At 34.8% G+C, this 23,616-nt stretch overlaps 1 protein-coding gene across 1 annotated transcript in view; it reads right to left on the bottom strand.

Annotated features, from left to right (window-relative positions):
* Positions 1 to 23,616, bottom strand: part of ZNF280D (zinc finger protein 280D) — a 166,573-nt gene that overhangs the window by 94,766 nt on the left and 48,191 nt on the right. Inside the window, 3 exon segments of the mRNA XM_037833871.1 lie at positions 9,791 to 9,900; positions 10,050 to 10,220; positions 12,908 to 13,019. Of these exon segments, the coding sequence (XP_037689799.1) occupies positions 9,791 to 9,900; positions 10,050 to 10,220; positions 12,908 to 13,019 (393 nt within the window).

Here is a 23,616-nt window from a genome sequence, read left to right as displayed (position 1 = left end):
CCACAATTAATGGAACTTTGAACAGGAAGTGAGATACGGTAGGTTAGTATAGGTTAGAGTGAAATAGTGACACAACCCAAAGTAATTTGGGCAGAGAATAAAAAATGTATTTACAGCTCCCCCTTCCCCGCCCCCGAGGGGCTGGGGGAAGGTGCAGAAGTGTTGGAGTTCCTCACCTGGACTGGTGTTGATGTTGTCACAAACATCGGGACTGACAGTTTGATGTGCCGAGCCCTCTATCGTGGGACTTGCCCTTATGAAGTTCATAACTGCAAAGGAGAGGCTAAACTTGCATAAAATTGTACCTAAGAATCTCCCCGAGTACCTCTTTGTTGCTCAGATGTGGCCCTCTCTCTCTGAGCCACCTTGGCAGGTGAACTCACTGCCCTCCCCACTACGTAGGACCCGACTCCCAGGGATGTAAATCTTACTGGCAACGCAGGATATGACTCCTGGGGATGAATCTGGACCCGGCTTCATGGGATTGAGAATATCTTCTTGACCAAAAGGGGGATGCAAAATGAGACGAAATAGTTTCAGTGGCTGAGAGATTTCAAATGGAGTTGAGAGGTCACTCTGGTGGACATTCTTATACACTATATAGGTAACACCTCTTAGGTTTTAATGTACTGGAATAGCTAGAAGTAAATACCTGAAACTACCAAACTCCAACCCAGTAGTCTGGACTCCTGAAGATGACTGTATAATAATGTAGATTACAAGGGGTGACAGTGTGATTGTGAAAACCTTGTGAATCACACTCCCTTTATCTAGCGTATGGATGAATGAGTAGAAAAATGGAGACAAAAACTAAATGACAAATAGGGTGGGATGGGGGGATGGTTTGGGTGTTCTTTTTTTACTTTTATTTTTTATTCTTATTCTGATTCTTTCTGATGTAAGGAAAATGTTCAGAAATAGATTGTGGTGATGAATACATAACTATATGATCGTACTGTGAACAGTTGATTGTATACCATGGATGACTGCATGGTATATGAATATATTTCAATAAAACTGAATTAAAAAAAAAAAAAAAGATAGAAAGCCAAAGTAACTTCCTCAAAGTTCCCTATTTCCTATTTAATCTAGTGTTCAAACCCCCTGACAGTTCTGGACATTTTGCCTTCCCCAAATCAAATCCTGGAAAATCACAAAGGATTTGTTCTTTCACCTTGTAAAAAGTGAGGTGCTAAAATAATTAAGATTATTTGATATTTATCAGTTTCATAGGAATTGTTATCAAATCCAAAGACATGCTCAATCTTTCCTAGGTAAAATTTTTAGGAGTAAATAACATTAATATACATAATTCAAAAACCATTCAGAATTAGTAGAAATTTGTCGATGTCCTCGCTGCCCCTGATATGTCCTGGTGCTTTAACCTGATATTAGACAAAAATGTAATTATCAGTCAAAATTTCAATTATTCTTGAAAAAGATTTGTCCCTGAAAATACCAAAATTACCATTCAATCTTTTCATTTGAAAAACAAAACAGTAATCTATTAACCATGGCCATCTTAAGTCTTCTGTCTTCTACAGATCTCTCTCTCTTTTTATAATGGCGCAAAATTATATTTGGTGCCTCATAGAAAAAGGGCGGAGGGCAAGGACCTAAATAGACATTACTCCAAAGAAGATGTACAAATGGCCAAAACTCATAAACAGATACCTAACATCATTGCCAATAGGGATATGCAAATCAAGAAACATGAGATAGCATTTCACACTGACTAAAAAGGCTACTATAAAAAAAAAAAAGAAAATTAAAAGGGGGGAGGTGTGAAGAAATAAAAACACTCATTTACTGTTGGTGGGATTGTAAAATGGTGCAGCCACTGGGAAGACATTCTGATGGTTCCTTAGAAAGAATACAACTACCATATGGCCCAGCAATCACACTTCTAAATGTATATCCAAAAGAAATGAAAGGACTTAAACAGATGTTTGCACACCTATGTTGATAGTGGCATTACTCACAATTGGCAAAAGACAGAAGCAACCCAAGTATCCATCAAAAGATAAATGGATAAACAAATGTGACATATACATACATGATATATCACTCAGCCATAAAAAGGAATGAAGTTCTGATACATGTGACAACACAGATGAACTTGCAAGATATTATCTTGAGTGAAATAAGCCAGACACAAAAGGACAAATATTGTGTGATCACACTGATATGAAATGATTAGAAAAAGCAAATTCATAACGTTAGAAATTAGAATACAGGTTACCAGGGGGCAGGACGGAGGCAGGGAAAGGGGAGTTAATGCTTCATTGGTACAGAATTTCTTTTTAGGGTGATAGTAGTTTTGGTAATGCATGACGGTCATGGAAGCACAACACTGTGAATGCAGTTAACATCACCGAATTGTATATTTGGATGTGGTTAAAGACAGAAATGTTAGTTGTATAAATGCTAGTAGAATAAAATTTTTTTTTAAATTATAGTACTACACAATGCAAAGAGTGAAATGTAATGTAAACTATGGACTATAGTTAATAGTATAGTTTTAATAATATCATTTCACCAATTGTAACAAAGGTACAACACTAATGCAAAACTGAGTATATGGAGGGGGTATATAGGAACTCTGTATTTTCTGCATGATATTTCTGTAAACCTATTAATTTTTCTATGAAATAAAGTGAATTGTAATATATCAAAGAAAAGACTGGATATGTGGACTTACCTTTCTCAATCCACCACAAATTAAGTAGATAAAATGTAAGTGAAGAAACAGAAACCTAAGATGGTTAATTTTATGTTTTAGCTTGTGTAGGTGAGATACCCAGTATTTAATCAAACACTAATCTCAGCATTGCTGTGAAAGTATTTTGTAGATGTGATTCACATCTACAGTCACTTGACTTTAACCAAAGGAGATTATCCTCCATAATGTAAATGGGCCTCATCCAATCAACTGGAAGCTTTAAAAGGAAAAACTGAGATTTCCTGCAGAAGAAATTCTGCCTGAAGACTGCAGCATCAATCCTTAATCCTGCCTGAGTTTCCAGCCTGCTGGCCTACCCTGTAGATTTCAGAATTGCCAGCTCCCACAAACATGTGAGCCAATTCCTTCAAATAAATCTCTCTACACACACACATCCTATTGGTTCTGTTTCTATGAAGAACTCTAACTAGTAACTATATTTAATAAAGAAATGAGCTAGATCTGATTGACAATTATTAAATGCCATAACCTAAAAAAAAAAAAAAAATCCTCTATTTCCACATTTCCTTATAACATTCAAGAAAATATCCCTGTTTCTGTTTTTGATAACATCAACATGGCGACATAAGACATCCCCTGAAAAAAATCTCCTCAGAGATTCAGTGAATAAAAGGACAAACAACACTTACTCTGGAGGATGGTAGAGACTGGAGAAGGACTCCACAAAGACTGAAGCAAAGAATAAGAAAAACACCAGGTAGGAAGTTGCCATCCCAGAATGCCAGTCCCATCATCTCCCCTCACCTGGTCCTGTGCACCTTGGCAGTCCCTCAGAGACAGAGAAGCCAAGATCCCTCCCTCCCACAGCAGTCACAGACTTTAGAACCATTCACAGGAGAGTGTTAGAACCCCAGGCACAGAGTCCCAAGTCCTCAGAGACTCAGGGAGGAACACATGCTTCTTGGAAGTGCTGCACGCATAAGGGACCTCAGAGGGGAAAAGCAAGAGAAGCGACAGCTAGAAAGTGGTACACTCACTCAATACAGTTTCTTTTAGCTGGACCACCTAAACACAAAATGTACTTTTCTGGAGTGACCCACTTTTATGGATCAAACCCATCTAGCTCCCTCAGGCTGGATACTCTAACAGGGAAGAAACTGTAGGCAAAAAAAAGCCTCAAGAAGAGGGGAAAAAAAGGTAGAGGATAAAACAGCTACAACAGGAGGTTCCCAGAATTGCAAAGTGCAAGGAAAACAGGGCACTGGGTACGGGAGAGAATTTAAACAAATCATAGGAGCTGGGGAGAAAATTCTGCACAAAAACAAACAGAATAGATAAAGATTCCTGGAGAGAAAAAAAAAGGAAAGGAGGATTTCTCCTGGAGGTGAAACAATTGCACAAAAAGTACAATCTCAAAAATTGTACTGCATATCCAGGCAAGAATCAGGGAAGAAGAGCTAAAAAAATCTCATCAGTTAAACAATGGCTACTCTAAAGGTCTAGAATAAGGCAGACTAAGCATCAACAAAGTACCTAAATACAAAGCCAATCAATAATAAAACCCTAGGCAAGAGAGAGAAGCTGACCTTCAGAGTAAATTCATCAAATAATCAGATGCCTAGACAGCCGCAAAAAGTACAGCTTTACTAAGAAGCATGAAGATATGACCTAGCCCAGGGAGCAAATTAAAACTTCAGAGGAGACGAATCTTCAACAACTTAGCAAAGCAGTTCAAAAAAAAAATTTCAATAAACTCAAGGAGATGAAGTAAAATAAAAGATATTAGGAAGACATTGTGTGAGCATTAACAAGAATTCAAAAATATAAATAGAAAAATAAATTATGGGGATGAAAGGCACAATAGAAAAGATTAGTAACACACTAGAGGCAATCAGTGGTAGAAGCGAACAGGCAGAAGAAAGAATCAGTGAGCTAAAAGAGAGGACAACTGATATCTTACAGACAGAAGAACAGACACAGAAAAGAACAGAAAAAATTTAGCAGTGTCTCAGGGATTTGAATGATAGCATGAAGTGCACAAATATACACATAACGGGTGCCCCAGAAGAAAAAGAGCAGGGAAAAGGGGTAGAAAGACTATCTGAGGAAATAAAGGCCTAAAATTTCCCAACTCTTATGAAAGACATAGATGTCCAAGAAGCACAATGCACTCCAAACAGAATAAATCATCATAACAGACGAACCCTGACATACTAACCAAAATGTCAAATGCAAAAGATAAGTGGGTTTTATCCCAGTTACGCAAGGGTAGTTTGACACAAGAAAATCAATTAATATAATACACTACATTAAGAAATCAAAGAGGAAAAGCCACTTGATCATCTTGATTGACACAGAAAAGGCAATTGGCAAAATCCAGCATCCTTTCTTATTAAAAATGCTATTAAAGGTAGGAATAGAAGGAAACTTCCTCAACATGATAAACGACTTATTTGAAAAACCCACAGCTAACATCATACTCATTGGTCAAAAACTTAAAGCATTTCCTCTAAGATTTAGAACAAGACAAGAATGCCCACTGTAATCACTGTTAATTCAACAGTGTGTTGGAAGTTCTAGCTAGCGCAGTTAGGCAAGAAAAAGAAATCAAAAGCATCCAAATAGAAAAGGAAGAAGAAAAACTCTCACTATTTACAGATGACAAGATCCTATATAAATAAAGTCCTGAAAAATCTACAACAAAGCTTTTACAGCTCATAAATGAGATCAGCAAAGTGGCAGGATACAAGATCAACACACAAAATTAGTACTGTTTCTATACACTAGTAACAAGCTATCCAGGAAGAAAATCAAGAACAAATGCCATTTACAATATCAACTAGAAGAATAAAATATCTAGGAAAAAACTTAACCAAGGATGTAAAAGACTTGTACACAGAAAAACTACAAAACATTGCTAAAAGAAATCAAAAAAGCCCAAATAAATGGAGGGACATACTACTTCATGGATTGGAACACTAAATCTCATTAAGATGCAAATTCTAACGAAGCTGGATTTACAGATTCAATACAACCCCAATAAAAATGCCAAAAGCTTACTTCCAGAAATGGAAAAACTCATCATGAAATTTATTTGGAAAGGTAAGAGGCCCTGAATAGCCAAAAACATCTTGAAAAAGGAGAAACGAACTTGGAGGACTTCCACTTCCTGACTTTAAAGCAATTAAACACTACAGTGGTCAAAAGAGCATGGTACTGGCATGAAGCTAGATATACTGATCAATGGAATCAAATTGAGAATTCAGAAATAGACTCTCAAATTGATGGTTAAATGATTTTTTGACAAGGCTACCAATTCCACTCAACTGAGAACAGTGCTTTCTACAAATAGTGCAGGGAGAACTGAATATCCATATCCAAAAGAATGAAAGAGGACCCTTATCCCACAACCTATAAAAAAATTAACTCAAAGGACCTAGATATAAGAGCCAGTATCATAACTCCTAGAAGAAAATATAGGGAAGCATCTTCAAGATCTTACAGTAGGCAGTGATTACTTAGACTTTACATCTAAAGCACAAGCAATGAAAGAAAAAATAGACAAATGGAATCTCCTCAAAATTAAACACTTTTGTGCTTTAAGGGACTCTGTCAAGTTAAAAGGCAGCCTACTCAGTGGGAGAAAATATTTGGAAACCACATATCTGAAAAGGGTTTAATATCCAGAATATAAAAAGAAATCCTACAACTCAACAATGAAAAGACAAACAACTCATTTTAAAAATGGGCAGAAGGCTTAAACAGACATTTTTCCAAAGAGAAAATACAAATAGCTAAAAAGCATATTAAAATATGCCTATCTTCACTAGCTATTACGGAAATGCAAATCAAAATCACAATGAGATATCAGAAAAACTGAAAACTACAAGTATTAGAGAGTTGTGGGGAAATAGGAACAACTCATTCATTGCTGGTAGGAACATAAAATGGTGCAGCCACTGTGGAAGACAGTTGGACATTCTCAGGAAGCTAAGTATAGAATTACCATATGATCCAGTAATCCCATAATTAGGTATATACCCAGAAGAACTGAGAACAGGGACCTGAATACATATTTGTGCATCGCAATGTTCATAGCAGCATTATTCACAATTACTAAAAAAAGGCAGCAACCCAACTGTCCAGCAACCGATGAATGGACAAAATGTAGTATACATATAAAATGGGATATTATTCAGCATTAAAAAGGAATGAAGTCCTAATGCATGGGACAACAATGGATGATCTTTGAGGACATTATATTGAATGAAATAAACCAGACACAAAAGGACAAATATTATATAATCTCACTGATATGAATTAATTAGAATAAGCAAACTCATAGAGTTAGAATCTGGAATATAGGTTACCAGGAGATACACTAGGCTTGCAGAATGGGAAGCTGATTCTCAACTGTGTAGAATTTCTACTTAGGTTGATGGTAAAGGTTTGGAAATGGATGGTGGTGATGGTAGCACATTATTATGAGTGTAATCAACAGCACTGAACTATAGAGGTGAATATGCTTAAAAGGGCATACTCATATATATTACTAAAATAAAAATTTAAAGATAAAACATAGGACTGTACAACACAGTGAATCCTATTTTAGACAAAGGACTGTACTTCATAGTATAAGACTGTTCTTTCAAGAATTACAGCAAATGTACAATACATTAAAAGTGTTAATAATAGGGTGGTATATGGGGAAAAAATACACCTAATGTAAATTATGGACAATAGTAGAGAATAGTAAGATTTTAATAATCTTTCATCAATTGTAACAAAGGTAACTACTTTAAAAAAAAAAGTACAATTAAAAAGTGCCATCACCAATTTTAAAAAATGTTCCACGCTAATGCAAGTTGTTAGTGGTGGGGTGGTGTATGGGAATTCTGTATTTTATGCATGATTGTTTTGTAAACCTACAACGTCTTTAATAAAAACATTAAAAAATTTAAAAAAAAAAAAATCACTTATACTTTTAAAAATGTAAAAAAAAAAAAAAAAAAAAAAAGGTATTTGTGTGAAGCTAGGCTTTTTCCTTCAAAGGGATTGAAGTTTGAATGTCAGTTATTCCAATTAATTGGCTATAAAAAAATGAAGAAAATGTTTTTGTCAAATAATTTTCTAAGGAATGTAAGAAATAATCTATTTAAAGCTCATTATTATGTTGGTACATAGTCTTAGATCAATAATTGTTCTACTATTGTAAAATGTTTGACTTACGCTTTAGATATTTTTCCACTGAAAGAAAATTTATTTCCATGGTATGAAATTTTTTACTTACGTATAACAGAAAAAAATCATTCATAAATAATCTAAAATCACATTTTTTAAAAAATGGAAATACTGTAATATTATTAAAATTTAACTGGAAGTAAAATTTTAAAAAGATTTTCCCACATGTTCTAAACTTGTCCTTCCTAGATTTCCTATTAGTTCAGATTTCTCTTTATGATATAAACACATGTAAAAATTTATTCATATTATCTTACATTTGATTCAACTTAGTTCATTAATACGTCTTAGAGTTCTTATATCATTCCCTACCATAGCGATACCTCCTACTTTTTAAAATGCTGCTTAGTGTTCTAATAAATGAATATCATATATAGTTTTGTTTGTTTCCAGTATGAGTGATCATAAATGATGCTACAATAAATAAAAGCTATATTTTGGAGAATGGTTACCACTTTCTCCAGTATCAAATAATGTTGTGATTTATGCACAAAATGGAAGGGAAATAAGAGCACCCATGTTTATCTGAGTAAACAGAAAGAAAATCAGGGAGGATACAAAACAAACTAATAAAATATGATTTTCTTTGGCAGCCACATTGGGAACCAGACAAACAGGAGACAGGAGTGAGATTTTTTTCAATGTCTTATACTTTTTTACTTCGAATCATATGACTGCTACCTACTCAAAAAATTAAATAAATAAATAAAAAACAACTAAGGAACCCAGTCCTTTCTTTTTTCTATCTATAATGCAAAACATAAAAAAAATCAGTATCTCTTCAAAATTACATAGATATTCTACTGAAAAGATATTAAAACTGAAAGCACTTGTACAGGATAATTCTTACATAAGACCAAAGCAGAAGTCCAATTTAAGGAGCCATACTCTGGGAGCTGGAAGTAGTAGAGACCATATACCAGTTTTGTACATGAATGAAGAGACTATATTTGGGATGTTTTAAATCTCCCTTACTTTTTCTATCTTTCTTGTAAAATGCTGAATTTCAATTAAAATTTGCCAATTTCTGAAATAGTAAGCAATAGCTTTTCCTGTTACTTTCTTTGTCTTTCATTCATCTCCCCACTTCTATTCCTCGTATGACCTTCACTCCCATTTGTCTTTGTCTCCCTTCCCCCTTCCTGCCATTTATACTAAGCATATAAGAAGAATACACACTATCTTTACAAACACACACAGAATACTATAATATCTATTAAAATATTTTAAGTGGAGTGTTACCTAAAACTCTTTCTCCATTACTACTTTGGAAATTTCCTAAAGCCTAATTTCAAGAGCTTCCTGCACCAATATAAAGCTAGAATTAATTTTATAACAATTACACAAACTATATTCTGAACCTAGTCAAAACAACTATTTCTTATGAAATTCTCCACCAACAGGAGTTCATGTCTGAGTGCTGAAAATTCAAATATAAAACTCAGATTTTTAACCTGTAATGTGACATGCACATGTTACCATGGACACAAAAATAAGGTAACCAAAAAAATTTTTAAGTTATATTAAAGATTAAACACAGAATAAATGCCTATTTTGTAAGTCTGAAGAATGGCATGATCCAGTAAATAAAATATTAATATACTATTATTCCCCTTTAAAATTAGAATACATATACACCATAACGTATATGAACTGAATTTTAAAATTTGATGATTCAGAAGAAATTTTAAAGTCTTGCATGATGATAATCAGTATAAATATAAATTTTTACATAAGTTAAATGGAAATACCAATATGAGAAGATTTCTTATCTACAAAAAAAATCAAACAGCACTAACGGTATTCAAGCCTTAATATTTTTAGGAATTTGCATACTTTTTAAAATACAATTTTGAAAAGGTTTACCTTCATGTGGTTTCTCAAAGGATCCAAAAGATTGAAATGAATATTGCACTTTGGACAAGCTTTTGGAAAAGGTGTCCCATTTTTAGATTGATTTGATGAGGTATTTGTACCTAAAATAAATTAATGACATTTATAACTCAAAATTCACAATTTTTAAACCTCAAATAACCATTAATAATATTTTTTAATTTGCCACAATTTCTAAAATTTATGTATAAATACTACAATTTCTTTTTTATACTCCAGATTTCATATTTACCTTTTGATGGAATAGCCTGGGTAGACGTCACTGAAGGAGATTTAACTGAAGGGAATGCAGCTGAGGAATTTGTTCCAGTAATTCCTTCACTGGGCTTAGGCTTTTTTGGATTAGCACTATTTACTTCAGAAGTAGAAGGACGCTTTGATACAAACGAACTTTCATTCATACCTACAGCAATTTAAATTGAGAAGATATTTTAAAACACTATATATAGAATATTGCTTGCAAATACTATTAAAGTGGAGTTATATTTAAAATTAAGTAAAAAATACTTTGGAGCTAAATTAAAGGTGATGTATCAATGATGATAAGGAAGGATAAATATTGTCATTAACAAAACCTAGAGTGTAGACACTGCATGAATATCTATTACGAATTACATACATTCAAATAATTCATGAAATAATCTTTTAATGTGAGAAAATTGTAATATGGCTCAAACAGAAAAACAGCTGTCATGAAAGAAGGCAGACCAAAAAATCCTAAGCAAAAGGGGAAAAAAAATTAAAGCCCAGAGAATACTCCAAACTAAATTCCTAGAAATGAATTATCTATAGATACTTAAGTGCATTTGAGTCTGTATAAAAATGTTTTGTTTGTTCCAAAAATTGAGAGACACCTTAAGTTGCTCTTTATTTAACATCTTAAGATGTCTAATATAAAGTTAGTGCTTTTTCTAGCTAACAAACTAACAGCTGGTCTATTCATGGCTTTAGGTTAAATTATCCATTTATTTCTATGTGTAAAGTGGAAACTACTAACCTTGAATCACAGTATGCCATCATTCATATGAAAGGATTCTTAATGGAAGAGTTAATATAATGGTTTTCAAACTATGGTCCCCAGAACCTAATGCGTTTGTCTTAGGGAATATATTGGACAAGCTCAACAGAGAAACTCTCTTTTTATGTTTTATTTATGAAATTTTTGCATAAATTTTTTGTTTGTATAGGAATATCAATGCTAAAAATAGTTTTCTAGAGAATAAAAATGTATATGCAAGGATCCCTGACAAGCTGGGGGAAAATGCAGTGGTATTGGGCTTCCTCACCTGGATTGTTGCTGATGTTCTCACAAACATTGAGGACTGGTGGTTTGATGTGCTGAGCCCTCTATCATGGGACTTGCCCTATGAGGCTCATTACTGCAAAGGCAAGGCTAAACCTGCCTATAATTGTGCCTAAGAGTCTCCCCCTGAGTACCTCTCTGTTGCTCAGATGTGGTCCACTCTCTCTAGCTAAGCCTACTTGGCAAGTGAACTCACTGCCCTCTCCCACTACATGGAATTTGACTCCCAGGAGTGTAAATCTCCCTGGCAACACAGGATATGACTTCGGGGGATGAATCTGGATCCGACATCGTGGGATTGAGAACATCTTCTTGACCAAAAGGGGGATGCGAAATGAAATAAAGTTGCAGTGGCTGAGAGATTCCAAATGGAGTGGAGAAGTCACTCTAGTGGGCATTCTTATGCACTACATAGATAACCCTTTCTAGGTTTTAATGCACTGGAATAGCTAGAAGTAAATACCCGAAACTATCAAACTGCGACCCAGTAGCCTTGACTCTCGAAGAGACTGTATAGCAATGTAGCTTACAAGAGGTGACAGTGTGATTGTGAAAGCCTTACGGATCGGATCACACTCCCTTTATCCAGTGTATGGATGGAAGAGTAGAAAAATTGGGACAAAAAACTAAATGAAAAATAGGGTGGGAAGGGGTGTTTGGAATGTTGTTCTTTACTTTTATTTTTTATTCTTATTTTCATTTTTTCTGGTACAAGGAAAATGTTCAAAAAATAGATTGGGGTGATGAATGCACAACTAGATGATAGTACTGTGAATAATCGATTGTACACTTTGGATGATAGTATAGTATGTGGATATATCTCAATAAAATTGAATTTAAAAAACAGATTCAAGACAGCAGGATTTTTCAATCCCTGCTTCTTTTGGGTTTTGCTTATTTTACTAACTAGATTTTTAACATACAGAGAAGTGAATATCAAACAAAGTATTATCAAAATAAAAAATCATTTCATACAAGAATATTACTACTAAAAAATTGGGGGGCTGGTAAATACTCCATACTGATTTGTTAGTAAACAATCTAAAAATTCCAAAAAATTGTGTGTACCTCTAGTCATATATTTGAAATTTTTGAAAACTGCTAAGAAAGAAAGAATAATTACCTTGATTACAGGAGATTTATGACATAAAATTCTTTCATATTTCATAGCACACTAATTTATTTTAGGTTAATGAAGAACTATGTTATAATATGCAATTACAGAACTTTAATTCTTCTTAAATAGGGAAATTTCATTATTCCTTCAACAGGTATTTACTGAGAACTTACTATATACAAATCGATATTTCTTTAATACTGCCACTTTATAACAGCACTCTATAATATTTAACTATTATATCTTCATCATTTATTTGAATAGAAAGACACTAAGCTAATTAAGAAGTCAACTGAAACCATGCACTTTTTCTCACTAGTGGTCAAAGAAACTAATTTAGCTTTCTTCATTTTTTTTTTAATATTTAGGAAATCAGAGGATTTCTCTGACTCACAGGAATTATATCAAGATTTTTTCAGCCCATGGCTGGTTCTAAGTGATAAGCTCAGTGCTTATTAGTCTATGTAATAGGAAAAAATATAATATTCAATTATTAAATAATATTTTATATAAAATCACCCAAGAAAGGCTTTTGAGCACTATTAGCACCACTCCACCTTACAACATATCAAAAAGCTAAGGGTATGAATTTCAGAATGAAAAGTCATTTCCACATGCACATTAAAGAAGCTCCTTTTTAAAATTCTTATGAAAAAGTACTAAAACCAACCTGCTATAGAAAGTGTTGGTCCCCCTTGTGACAATCCTGTGTCCTGGGTTAAGTCAAACAGTAACGCTGAAGAATTATTAGATACAACGCGTGATGAGTTCGTTACATAACCCTGTTAAAACATTTCAAAGGAAAAACATTACATTTACCCAATACAGTTATATTTCATTTCATAAATTTTTATAAAGGTAAATTTAACTATAAGACAATATTATAAAGATAACTTCTGATGACTCAGTTACTAATGACTTATAAACACAAAGATAATTATTACTATTTGCCAAAATTAGCATCTACTGAAACTGAAAGCAAGCTATTATTTATAACTGATTTACTCCTGACTAGTAAACTAAAATGAGACTGACGCAATTTTAGACTGACTTTTTTAAGGTAAAAGAAACATATACACCCATTTTAAATCAATAAGGTATTGAAACATGTTAGAGGGCTACTAAAAATGCTATATTCCCAACAAATAACTAGTAATAGAACTTTTAACATCATTTGTAGTTAAAAACAAAGGAAAAATAAGAAAACACAGTGAGGTAACTACAAAATTTAAAAGCACTAAAACCCCATGTACAAAATGCCAGGACAAGCAAACTGGGAATCAATCTGCAATATTGTGTATCAGGGATAACAATGAATACATCACACAGTATGGTTTTGGGAATCACTGTTACTGGAGAAATTCATAAGCCAAAGCTTAAAAAGAAAAAAAATGGGCCCTCCATTCTTCCCATCATCAACAAAAAGCCATACTAGGACAGGTAATCTCCTGTCTCATAGGACAAATATGACAGTAACCTCGTCAGCAGGGGGAACAGATAAGAATAACTGAATGCCAGGGAGATGGGGTTTAGATGGAAGCTGTTTATAGGAGTGATATGGGCCAGCAGTTCTGCTCCTGGAGACCTTGGGCCCAAGGGAATTTCCAGCTCTTCTACCAGGAGAAAGGATGGTCCCAGTTAGCAGGAAGCTCTCAAGAAGAGAGCAGTAAAAAGTATGAAATGAACCATAAACTGGTTAAATATAAGGCAGTATAATATAGGAAAACTGATATAAAATATACCAAATATATACAAAAATGCTCATATATATTTAGTATGAATAATAATGTAAAGTATGATCAATATGATTTACAGATACATACATCAACACTATTATATTTAAATACTATGATACACAGACACCCAAAACATATTCCAATGCCATTTATAAAAGATAGTCCATTGTGGAGAATAAGCTCTCTAGAATTACTTCTGAACCATACATATAATGTATGTACCATAAGCAAAAATTTTAAGATTAAAAATGGCTAAAAATCAAAAGAGAAAAAAAGACAGTCACTTCAAGAGAAAATGGGCAAAGGATAAACTGAGACATCTTAAAAACAAAAATGGAAATGAACAATATTCATAAAAGAAACTTTTTTCCAACTTACTAGTCAAAGAAATACAAATAAAACAATGACAATTTTAAATACTGAATTGGCATTGTTTTAAAAATGACAGCTGCTACAAAATAACTGCTAAGAGTCTTAAAAGTGTTCAGGTCGTGAAAAGACAAAGAAAGAATGAGTAACTAGAGTCTCCTGAGGAGAGTAAGAACAACTGCAAGGTGGGATCCTGAACAGGATCCTGAGAGACAAAAAAGACATTAATGAAAAAACTGCTGAAATTCAAATAGGGTCTGCAGTTTAGTTAATATTAATAATCTGGTCAAGATAAGTAAAATTTAACCTTAGGGAAAATTAGGTGAGAGGTATACAGTAACTTCACACAATTTTTGAAAATCTTCTGTAGGCCTAAAATTAGTTTCAAATTAAAATTTAAAAATAATGAAAGCATTCATTTTAGGCAAAGCAGAAGCTATATTTTGGTACAATTTTTATACAAGAAAATTTTGGCAGTATTTATCAAGGGTTTTAAAAAGTTCATCTCCTTTGATCCACTTTCAAGAACTTATAGTTTGGAAATGAAAGTATTTAACAGAAAATTATTTCTAAGCAAAAAACCAAATACCTCTATGACCGTCAATGGAGGAATGGTTAAATAAATTAACTGATAGACTATCAATCAATCATTAACATCACATTTTTGAGAAATATATGACATGTTACTAGGAGAAAGTTAAGGGAAAAAAACAGAATACGTAAGTGTATATACAATATGGTCCTGACTGATTTACTCTGAATACCATATCAACCATCTGTGGGGGAAAAAAAAGAAAAACGGTCTTCTGTCTGTTTTTAAATTTTTCCCCCCAAATACATATTACTATTATAACAGGAACATAAGAGTTTTGTTTGTTCATTTGTTTGCTTTGTGCTTACAAATTGAAGGATAATTCAATTTTAAGAATTTTGCTTTGTAACTAAGTTTTATATTGACATGGGTTTGTTAAGAAGTTATGGAGACAGGTATTAAAGTGAACCAAATTTTGAGGCACAAAAGGTAGATATCTGCATTTGAGCCTTAATATATACTATACAAAATAAATGCCAAATAACTTAATTGTAATCAAGCACAATCTTACTTCAAGATAAGTATTTTCTCCAAATATTTGCATTTTAAAAGATGGAAAATATTCACTTCCATTTTCCAAAACACATTTTCAACATGAATATGATAAAATTACTACTGTTAAACACTTTTCTAGATACTAATTCTGGTTAATTAAGTACCATAATTTCAGAGAGCATGAATGTTATTCAATACGTGGTTAAAATAATTCTCCAATAGAGAATTTTTAATGTCTTATAAAACAATTCAGAAAGATAATACACACAATGGGAAGGAAGACTAGCAGCTAGACTGAGATTCAGAAGACCTGTTCATTTGTGTATGTGTAACCTTAGGCAAGACACTTCTGAGTCTTAAGTTATTCATTTTTCAAAATGAAATAATAGCCACCAATTACTGTGTATTTTAAATGTACTTGCTTCTTCACGGTTCATGTAGTATATCAAGTACTTGTCACAACAGTACTAATAAAGACCTAATATTATCCCCCATTTTATAAAGAGGTAAACTAAGATTAAGTGTGGTTGAGCAAAGTTCCCAGTGTAACCCAGCCTGTTACTGAAGATGGCGCTGGGATTAGAACCCAGGTCTACCTGAATGCAAAGCCCTTGTCATTAAACTATTATCACTCTGACTTTAAAAGTGACAATAATAATAATAATATATTCCTACCTACTGGAAAGAGATGTTGAAGAAAAGAGATGCTCCATGAAAAAGTAAAAAGAATAAACCCACACACATACACATGACATAAAATTAAAAACTATCACTATAATTTATTAAAAATAGTGGGTCCCAAAATTCAGAGAAAAGGATTCACAATTCATTCAATATGCCTCTGTCATTCCCAACCTCGAATGCACATTAGAATCACATGGAGAACTGCCTCATCCCAGAACAACCGACAAAAATCTCTGTTTGTAAAAGCTACCAGGATTGGGAATCACCAACTGAAGTGCTTTGACTGAAAAACTACACCCACAACAACAAACATTCTAAGTTTGAAAAAGTTCTTGTTTCTCACTTCTTAACACCAAAGATACCATGCTACCCTTTGTTATTTCTTCTTCCTGGGTCCAATGCTGGAAAGATTTTCAGATATCTATACTGCATTAAATAATAAAGTTGCCTTCTCCTTTGCTTTTCCCCCAAATACCAAACAGCTTTATGAAAAAAAGAAGGAAACCACCAAGGTAACTTGATACCAGCTAATACCAAAGAATCTTTATATTTTGGATAGATAGCCTGTTAATTTACTTCAGGAATATCTATTATGTTTTATTAAATATTAGAAATAATCTCTGGAAACTTAGAGGATCCAAGATTGAGAATCAACGACCTGAGTAAACTCCCTGATTTCAGAAATGAAGAAAACGAGGCCCAGAAAGGTTGTGACATTACTCAAAATTAGGAATAATAATAGATGATTAGTGCCCAAGTCTCTCATTTTCAATCCAGGTTTTTAAAATACTCATCTAAGGCTCATACTACTAACAATTATTATTTCAGAATACTGAAAACACAGAAAAGGATCAGAAAAAAAAGCGTTTACACAAAGCTATTTTTACATTTTATGACATGTAACAACTTCAAAATGTAAGTGAGGGTTATATTTATTTATCAATACATTTAAAGGTTGCAATCTTTTCAGTTTTATGTAAATTAAAATTAAATGTAATGATAATTCTCCTATGAAAGATACCATCTCAAAATACCAATTTTAGTGCTAATAGTTACATAGGTTACCTAAAGGCAATGTGTTATGAAAAATGTCACAGGAAAAAATAGATTATTTATACTAAAAATAGATTGATTCTGGTTTTCAACATGAAAATTTACAATAAAAATTAATAGGTACTTTGGAAGTTTTATTTTCTAAAAATAAATATTTAAAGGAAATTTTACTACTATTTTTCTAAGACATTAGTTCTCTAACTCTGGTTTCAGGACCACTTTACACATTCAAAAATTACTGAGAACCCAAAAGAGTTTTGTTTATGTGGGTCATGTCTATCAAAATGTGCCACATTAGAAATTAAAACAGAGTATTTTTAAATGTTTATTCATTACTTCATTTTAAAATAACAATAATAACCCCACTACAGGTTAACATAAAAACATTTTTATGAAAAATAACTATTTTCCAAACATAAAAAAGTTAACGGAAAGAATGGCATTGTTTTATATTTTCCAAATCTGTTTAAGGTCCAGTTTAATTAAAAGCAGGTGTAGAGGCGGGGCAAGATGGCGGACTGGTGAGCTGTATGTTTTAGTTACTCCTCCAGGAAAGTAGGTAGAAAGCCAGGAACTGCGTGCACTGGACACCACAGAGCAATCTGACCTTGGGCATACTTCATACAACACTCATGAAAACGTGGAACTGCTGAGATCAGCGAAATCTGTAAGTTTTTGCGGCCAGGGGACCCGCACCCCTCCCTGCCAGGCTCAGTCCCATGGGAGGAGGGGCTGTCAGCTCCGGGAAGGAGAAGGGAGAACTACAGTGGCAGCCCTTCTCAGAAACTCATTCTACTGATCGAAACTCCAACCATAGATAGACTGAGACCAGACACCAGAGAATCTGAGAGCAGCCAGCCCAGCAGAGAGGAGACAGGCATAGGAAAAAAACAACACGAAAAACTCCAAAATAAAAGCGGAGGATTTTTGGAGTTCTGGTGAACATAGAAAGGGGAAGGGCAGAGCTCAGGCCCTAAGGCTCATATGCAAATCCCGAAGAAAAGCTGATCTCTCTGCCCTGTGGACCTTTCCTTAAAGGCCCTAATTGCTTTGTCTCTTAGCATTTCAATAACCCATTAGATCTCTGAGGAGGGCCCTTTTTTTTAATCCTTTTTTCTTTTTCTAAAACAATTACTCTAAGAAGCCCAATACAGAAAGCTTCAAAGACTTGCAATGTGGGCAGGTCAAGTCAAGAGCAGAACTAAGACAGCTCTGAGACAAAAGGCAATAATCCAGTGGCTGAGAAAATTCACTAAACACCACAACTTCCCAAGAAAAGGGGGGTGTCCGCTCACAGCCATCATCCTGATGGACAGGAAACACTCCTACCCATCCCCAGCCTCATAGCCCAGAGCTGCCCCAGACAACCCAGTGTGATGGAAGTGCTTCAAATAACAGGCACACACCACAAAACTGGGCGTGGACATTAGCCTTCCCTGCAACCTCAGCTGATTGTCCCAGAGCTGGGAAGGTGGAGCAGTGTGAATTCACAAAGCCCCATTCAGCCATCATTTCAGCAGACTGGGAGCCTCCCTACACAGCCCAGCAGCCCAGAACTGCCCTGGGGGGACGGCACTCACCTGTGACATAGCACAGTCATCCCTCAACAGAGGACCCGGGGTGCACGGCCTGGAAGAGGGGCCCACTTGCAAGTCTCAGGAGCCATACGCCAATACCAAGGACTTGTGGGTCAGTGGCAGAGACAAACTGTGGCAGGACTGAACTGAAGGATTAGACTATTGCAGCAGCTTTAAAACTCTAGGATCACCAGGGAGATTTGATTGTTAGAGCCACCCCCCCTCCCTGACTGCCCAGAAACACGCCCCATATACACCATGTAGTTGGTGGGCAGGCAACACCAACTACACACGCAAGCTTGGTACACCAATTGGTCCCCACAAGACTCACTCCCCCACTCACCAAAAAGGCTAAGCAGGGGAGAACTGGCTTGTGAAGAGCGGGTGGCTCGTGGACACCACCTGCTGGTTGGTTGGAGAAAGTGTACTCCACGAAGCTGTAGATCTGATAAATTAGAGATAAGGACTACAATTGGTCTACAAATCCTAAAAGAACCCTAACAAGTTCAGCAAATGCCACGAGGCCAAAAACAACATAAAATTATAAAGCATATGAAAAAACCAGACGATATGGATAACCCAAGCCCAAGCACCCAAATCAAAAAACCAGAAGAGACACAGCACCTAGAGCAGCTACTCAAAGAACTAAAGATGAACAATGAGACCATAGTACGGGAGATAAAGGAAATCAAGAAGACCCTAGAAGAGCATAAAGAAGATATTGCAAGACTAAATAAAAAAATGGATGATCTTATGGAAATTAAAGAAACTGTTGACCAAATTAAAAAGATTCTGGACACTCAAAGTACAAGACTAGAGGAAGTTGAACAACGAATCAGTGACCTGGAAGATGACAGAATGGAAAATAAAAGCATAAAAGAAAGAATGGGGAAAAAAATTGAAAAAATCGAAATGGACCTCAGGGATATGATAGATAATATGAAACGTCCAAATATAAGACTCATTGGTGTCCCAGAAGGGGAAGAAAAGGGTAAAGGTCTAGGAAGAGTATTCAAAGAAATTGTTGGGGAAAACTTCCCAAATCGTCTAAACAACATAAATACACAAATCAAAAATGCTCAGCGAACTCCAAATAGAATAAATCCAAATAAACCCACTCCGAGACATATACTGATCACACTGTCAAACACAGAAGAGAAGGAGCAAGTTCTGAAAGCAGCAAGAGAAAAGCAATTCACCACATACAAAGGAAACAGCATAAGACTAAGTAGTGACTACTCAGCAGCCACCATGAAGGCGAGAAGGCAGTGGCACGATATATTTAAAATTCTGAGTGAGAAAAATTTCCAGCCAAGAATACTTTATCCAGCAAAGCTCTCCTTCAAATTTGAGGGAGAGCTTAAATTTTTCACAGACAAACAAATGCTGAGAGAATTTCCTAACAAGAGACCTGCCCTACTGGAGATACTAAAGGGAACCCTACAGAAAGAGAAACAAAGAAAGGACAGAGAGACTTGGAGAAAGGTTCAGTACTAAAGAGATTCGGTATGGGTACAATAAAGGATATTAATAGACAGAGGGGAAAAATATGACAAACATAAACCAAAGGATAAGATGGCTGATTCAAGAAATGCCTTCACGGTTATAACGTTGAATGTAAATGGATTAAACTCCCCAATTAAAAGATATAGATTCGCAGAATGGATCAAAAAAAATGAACCATCAATATGTTGCATACAAGAGACTCATCTTAGACACAGGGACACAAAGAAACTGAAAGTGAAAGGATGGAAAAAAATATTTCATGCAAGCTACAGCCAAAAGAAAGCAGGTGTAGCAATATTAATCTCAGATGAAATAGACTTCAAATGCAGGGATGTTTTGAGAGACAAAGAAGGCCACTACATACTAATAAAAGGGGCAATTCAGCAAGAAGAAATAACAATCGTAAATGTCTATGCACCCAATCAAGGTGCCACAAAATACATGAGAGAAACACTGGCAAAACTAAAGGAAGCAATTGATGTTTCCACAATAACTGTGGGAGACTTCAACACATCACTCTCTCCTATAGATAGATCAACCAGACAGAAGACCAATAAGGAAATTGAAAACCTAAACAATCTGATAAATGAATTAGATTTAACAGACATATACAGGACATTACATCCCAAATCACCAGGATACACATACTTTTCTAGTGCTCATGGAACTTTCTCCAGAATAGATCATATGCTGGGACATAAAACAAGCCTCAATAAATTTAAAAAGATTGAAATTATTCAAAGCACATTCTCTGACCACAATGGAATACAATTAGAAGTCAATAACCATCAGAGACTTAGAAAATTCACAAATACCTGGAGGTTAAACAACACACTCCTAAACAATCAGTGGGTTAAAGAAGAAATAGCAAGAGAAATTGCTAAATATATAGAGACGAATGAAAATGAGAACACAACATACCAAAACCTATGGGATGCAGCAAAAGCAGTGCTAAGGGGGAAATTTATAGCACTAAACGCATATATTAAAAAGGAAGAAAGAGCCAAAATCAAACAACTAATGGATCAACTGAAGAAGCTAGAAAATGAACAGGAAACCAATCCTAAACCAAGTACAAGAAAAGAAATAACAAGGATTAAAGCAGAAATAAATGACATAGAGAACAAAAAAACAATAGAGAGGATAAATATCACCAAAAGTTGGTTCTTTGAGAAGATCAACAAGATTGACAAGCCCCTAGCTAGACTGACAAAATCAAAAAGAGAGAAGACCCATATAAACTAAATAATGAATGAAAAAGGTGACGTAACTGCAGATCCTGAAGAAATTAAAAAAAAATTATAAGAGGATATTATGAACAACTGTATGGCAACAAACTGGATAATGTAGAAGAAATGGACAATTTCCTGGAAACATATGAACAACCTAGACTGACCAGAGAAGAAACAGAAGACCTATACCAACCCATCACAAGCAAAGAGATCCAATCAGTCATCAAAAATCTTCCCACAAATAAATGCCCAGGGCCAGATGGCTTCACAGGGGAATTCTACCAAACTTTCCAGAAAGAACTGACACCAATCTTACTCAAACTCTTTCAAAACATTGAAAAAAATGGAACACTACCTAACTCATTTTATGAAGCTAACATCAATCTAATACCAAAACCGGGCAAAGATGCTACAAAAAAGGAAAACTACCGGCCAATCTCCCTAATGAATATAGATGCAAAAATCCTTAACAAAATACTTGCAAATCGAATCCAAAGACACATTAAAAAAATCATACACCATGACCAAGTGGGGTTCATTCCAGGCATGCAAGGATGGTTCAACATAAGAAAATCAATCAATGTATTACAACACATTAACAAGTCAAAAGGGAAAAATCAATTGATCATCTCAATAGATGCTGAAAAAGCATTTGACAAAATCCAACATCCCTTTTTGATAAAAACACTTCAAAAGGTAGGAATTGAAGGAAACTTCCTCAACATGATAAAGAGCATATATGAAAAACCCACAGCCAGCATAGTACTCAATGGTGAGAGACTGAAAGCCTTCCCTCTAAGATCAGGAACAAGACAAGGATGCCCGCTGTCACCACTGTTATTCAACAATGTGCTGGATTTGCTAGCCAGGGCAATCCGGCAAGACAAAGAAATAAAAGGCATCCAAATTGGAAATGAAGAAGTAAAACTGTCATTGTTTGCAGATGATATGATCTTATATCTAGAAAACCCTGAGAAATCGACGATACAGCTACTAGAGCTAATAAACAAATTTAGCAAAGTAGCGGGATACAAGACTAATGCACATAAGTCAGTAATGTTTCTATATGCTAGAAATGAACAAACTGAAGAGACAATCAAGAAAAAGACACCATTTTCAATAGCAACTAAAAAAATCAAGTACCTAGGAATAAACTTAACCAAAGATGTAAAAGACCTATACAAAGAAAACTACATAACTCTACTAAAAGAAATAGAAGGGGACCTTAAAAGATGGAAAAATATTCCATGTTCATGGATAGGAAGGCTAAATGTCATTAAGATGTCAATTCTACCCAAACTCATCTACAGATTCAATGCAATCCCAATCAAAATTCCAACAACCTACTTTGCAGACTTGGAAAAGCTAGTTATCAAATTTATTTGGAAAGGGAAGATGCCTCGAATTGGTAAAGACACTCTAAAAAAGAAAAACCAAGTGGGAGGACTTACACTCCCTGACTTTGAAGCTTATTATAAAGCCACAGTTGCCAAAACAGCATGGTACTGGCACAACAACAGACATATAGATCAATGGAATTGAATTGAGAATTCAGAGATAGACCCTCAGATCTATGGCCGACTGATCTTTGATAAGGCCCCCAAAGTCACTGAACTGAGTCATAATGGTCTTTTCAACAAATGGGGCTGGGAGAGTTGGATATCCATATCCAAAAGAATGAAAGAGGACCCCTACCTCACCCCCTACACAAAAATTAACTCAAAATGGACCAAAGATCTCAATATAAAAGAAAGTACCATAAAACTCCTAGAAGATAATGTAGGGAAACATCTTCAAGACCTTGTATTAGGCGGCCACTTCCTAGACTTTACACCCAAAGCACAAGCAACAAAAGAAAAAATAGATAAATGGGAACTCCTCAAGCTTAGAAGTTTCTGCACCTCAAAGGAATTTCTCAAAAAGGTAAAGAGGCAGCCAACTCAATGGGAAAAAATTTTTGGAAACCATGTATCTGACAAAAGACTGATATCTTGCATATATAAAGAAATCCTACAACTCAATGACAATAGTACAGACAGCCCAATTATAAAATGGGCAAAAGATATGAAAAGACAGTTCTCTGAAGAGGAAATACAAATGGCCAAGAAACACATGAAAAAATGTTCAGCTTCACT

The sequence above is a fragment of the Choloepus didactylus genome, chromosome 4 (assembly GCF_015220235.1).
Source record: "Choloepus didactylus isolate mChoDid1 chromosome 4, mChoDid1.pri, whole genome shotgun sequence".
In the NCBI taxonomy this organism is placed as follows: Eukaryota; Metazoa; Chordata; class Mammalia; order Pilosa; family Megalonychidae; genus Choloepus; species Choloepus didactylus.
The sequence above is the reverse complement of the archived record's forward strand: the minus strand, read 5'-3'. Positions and strand labels throughout refer to the sequence as shown.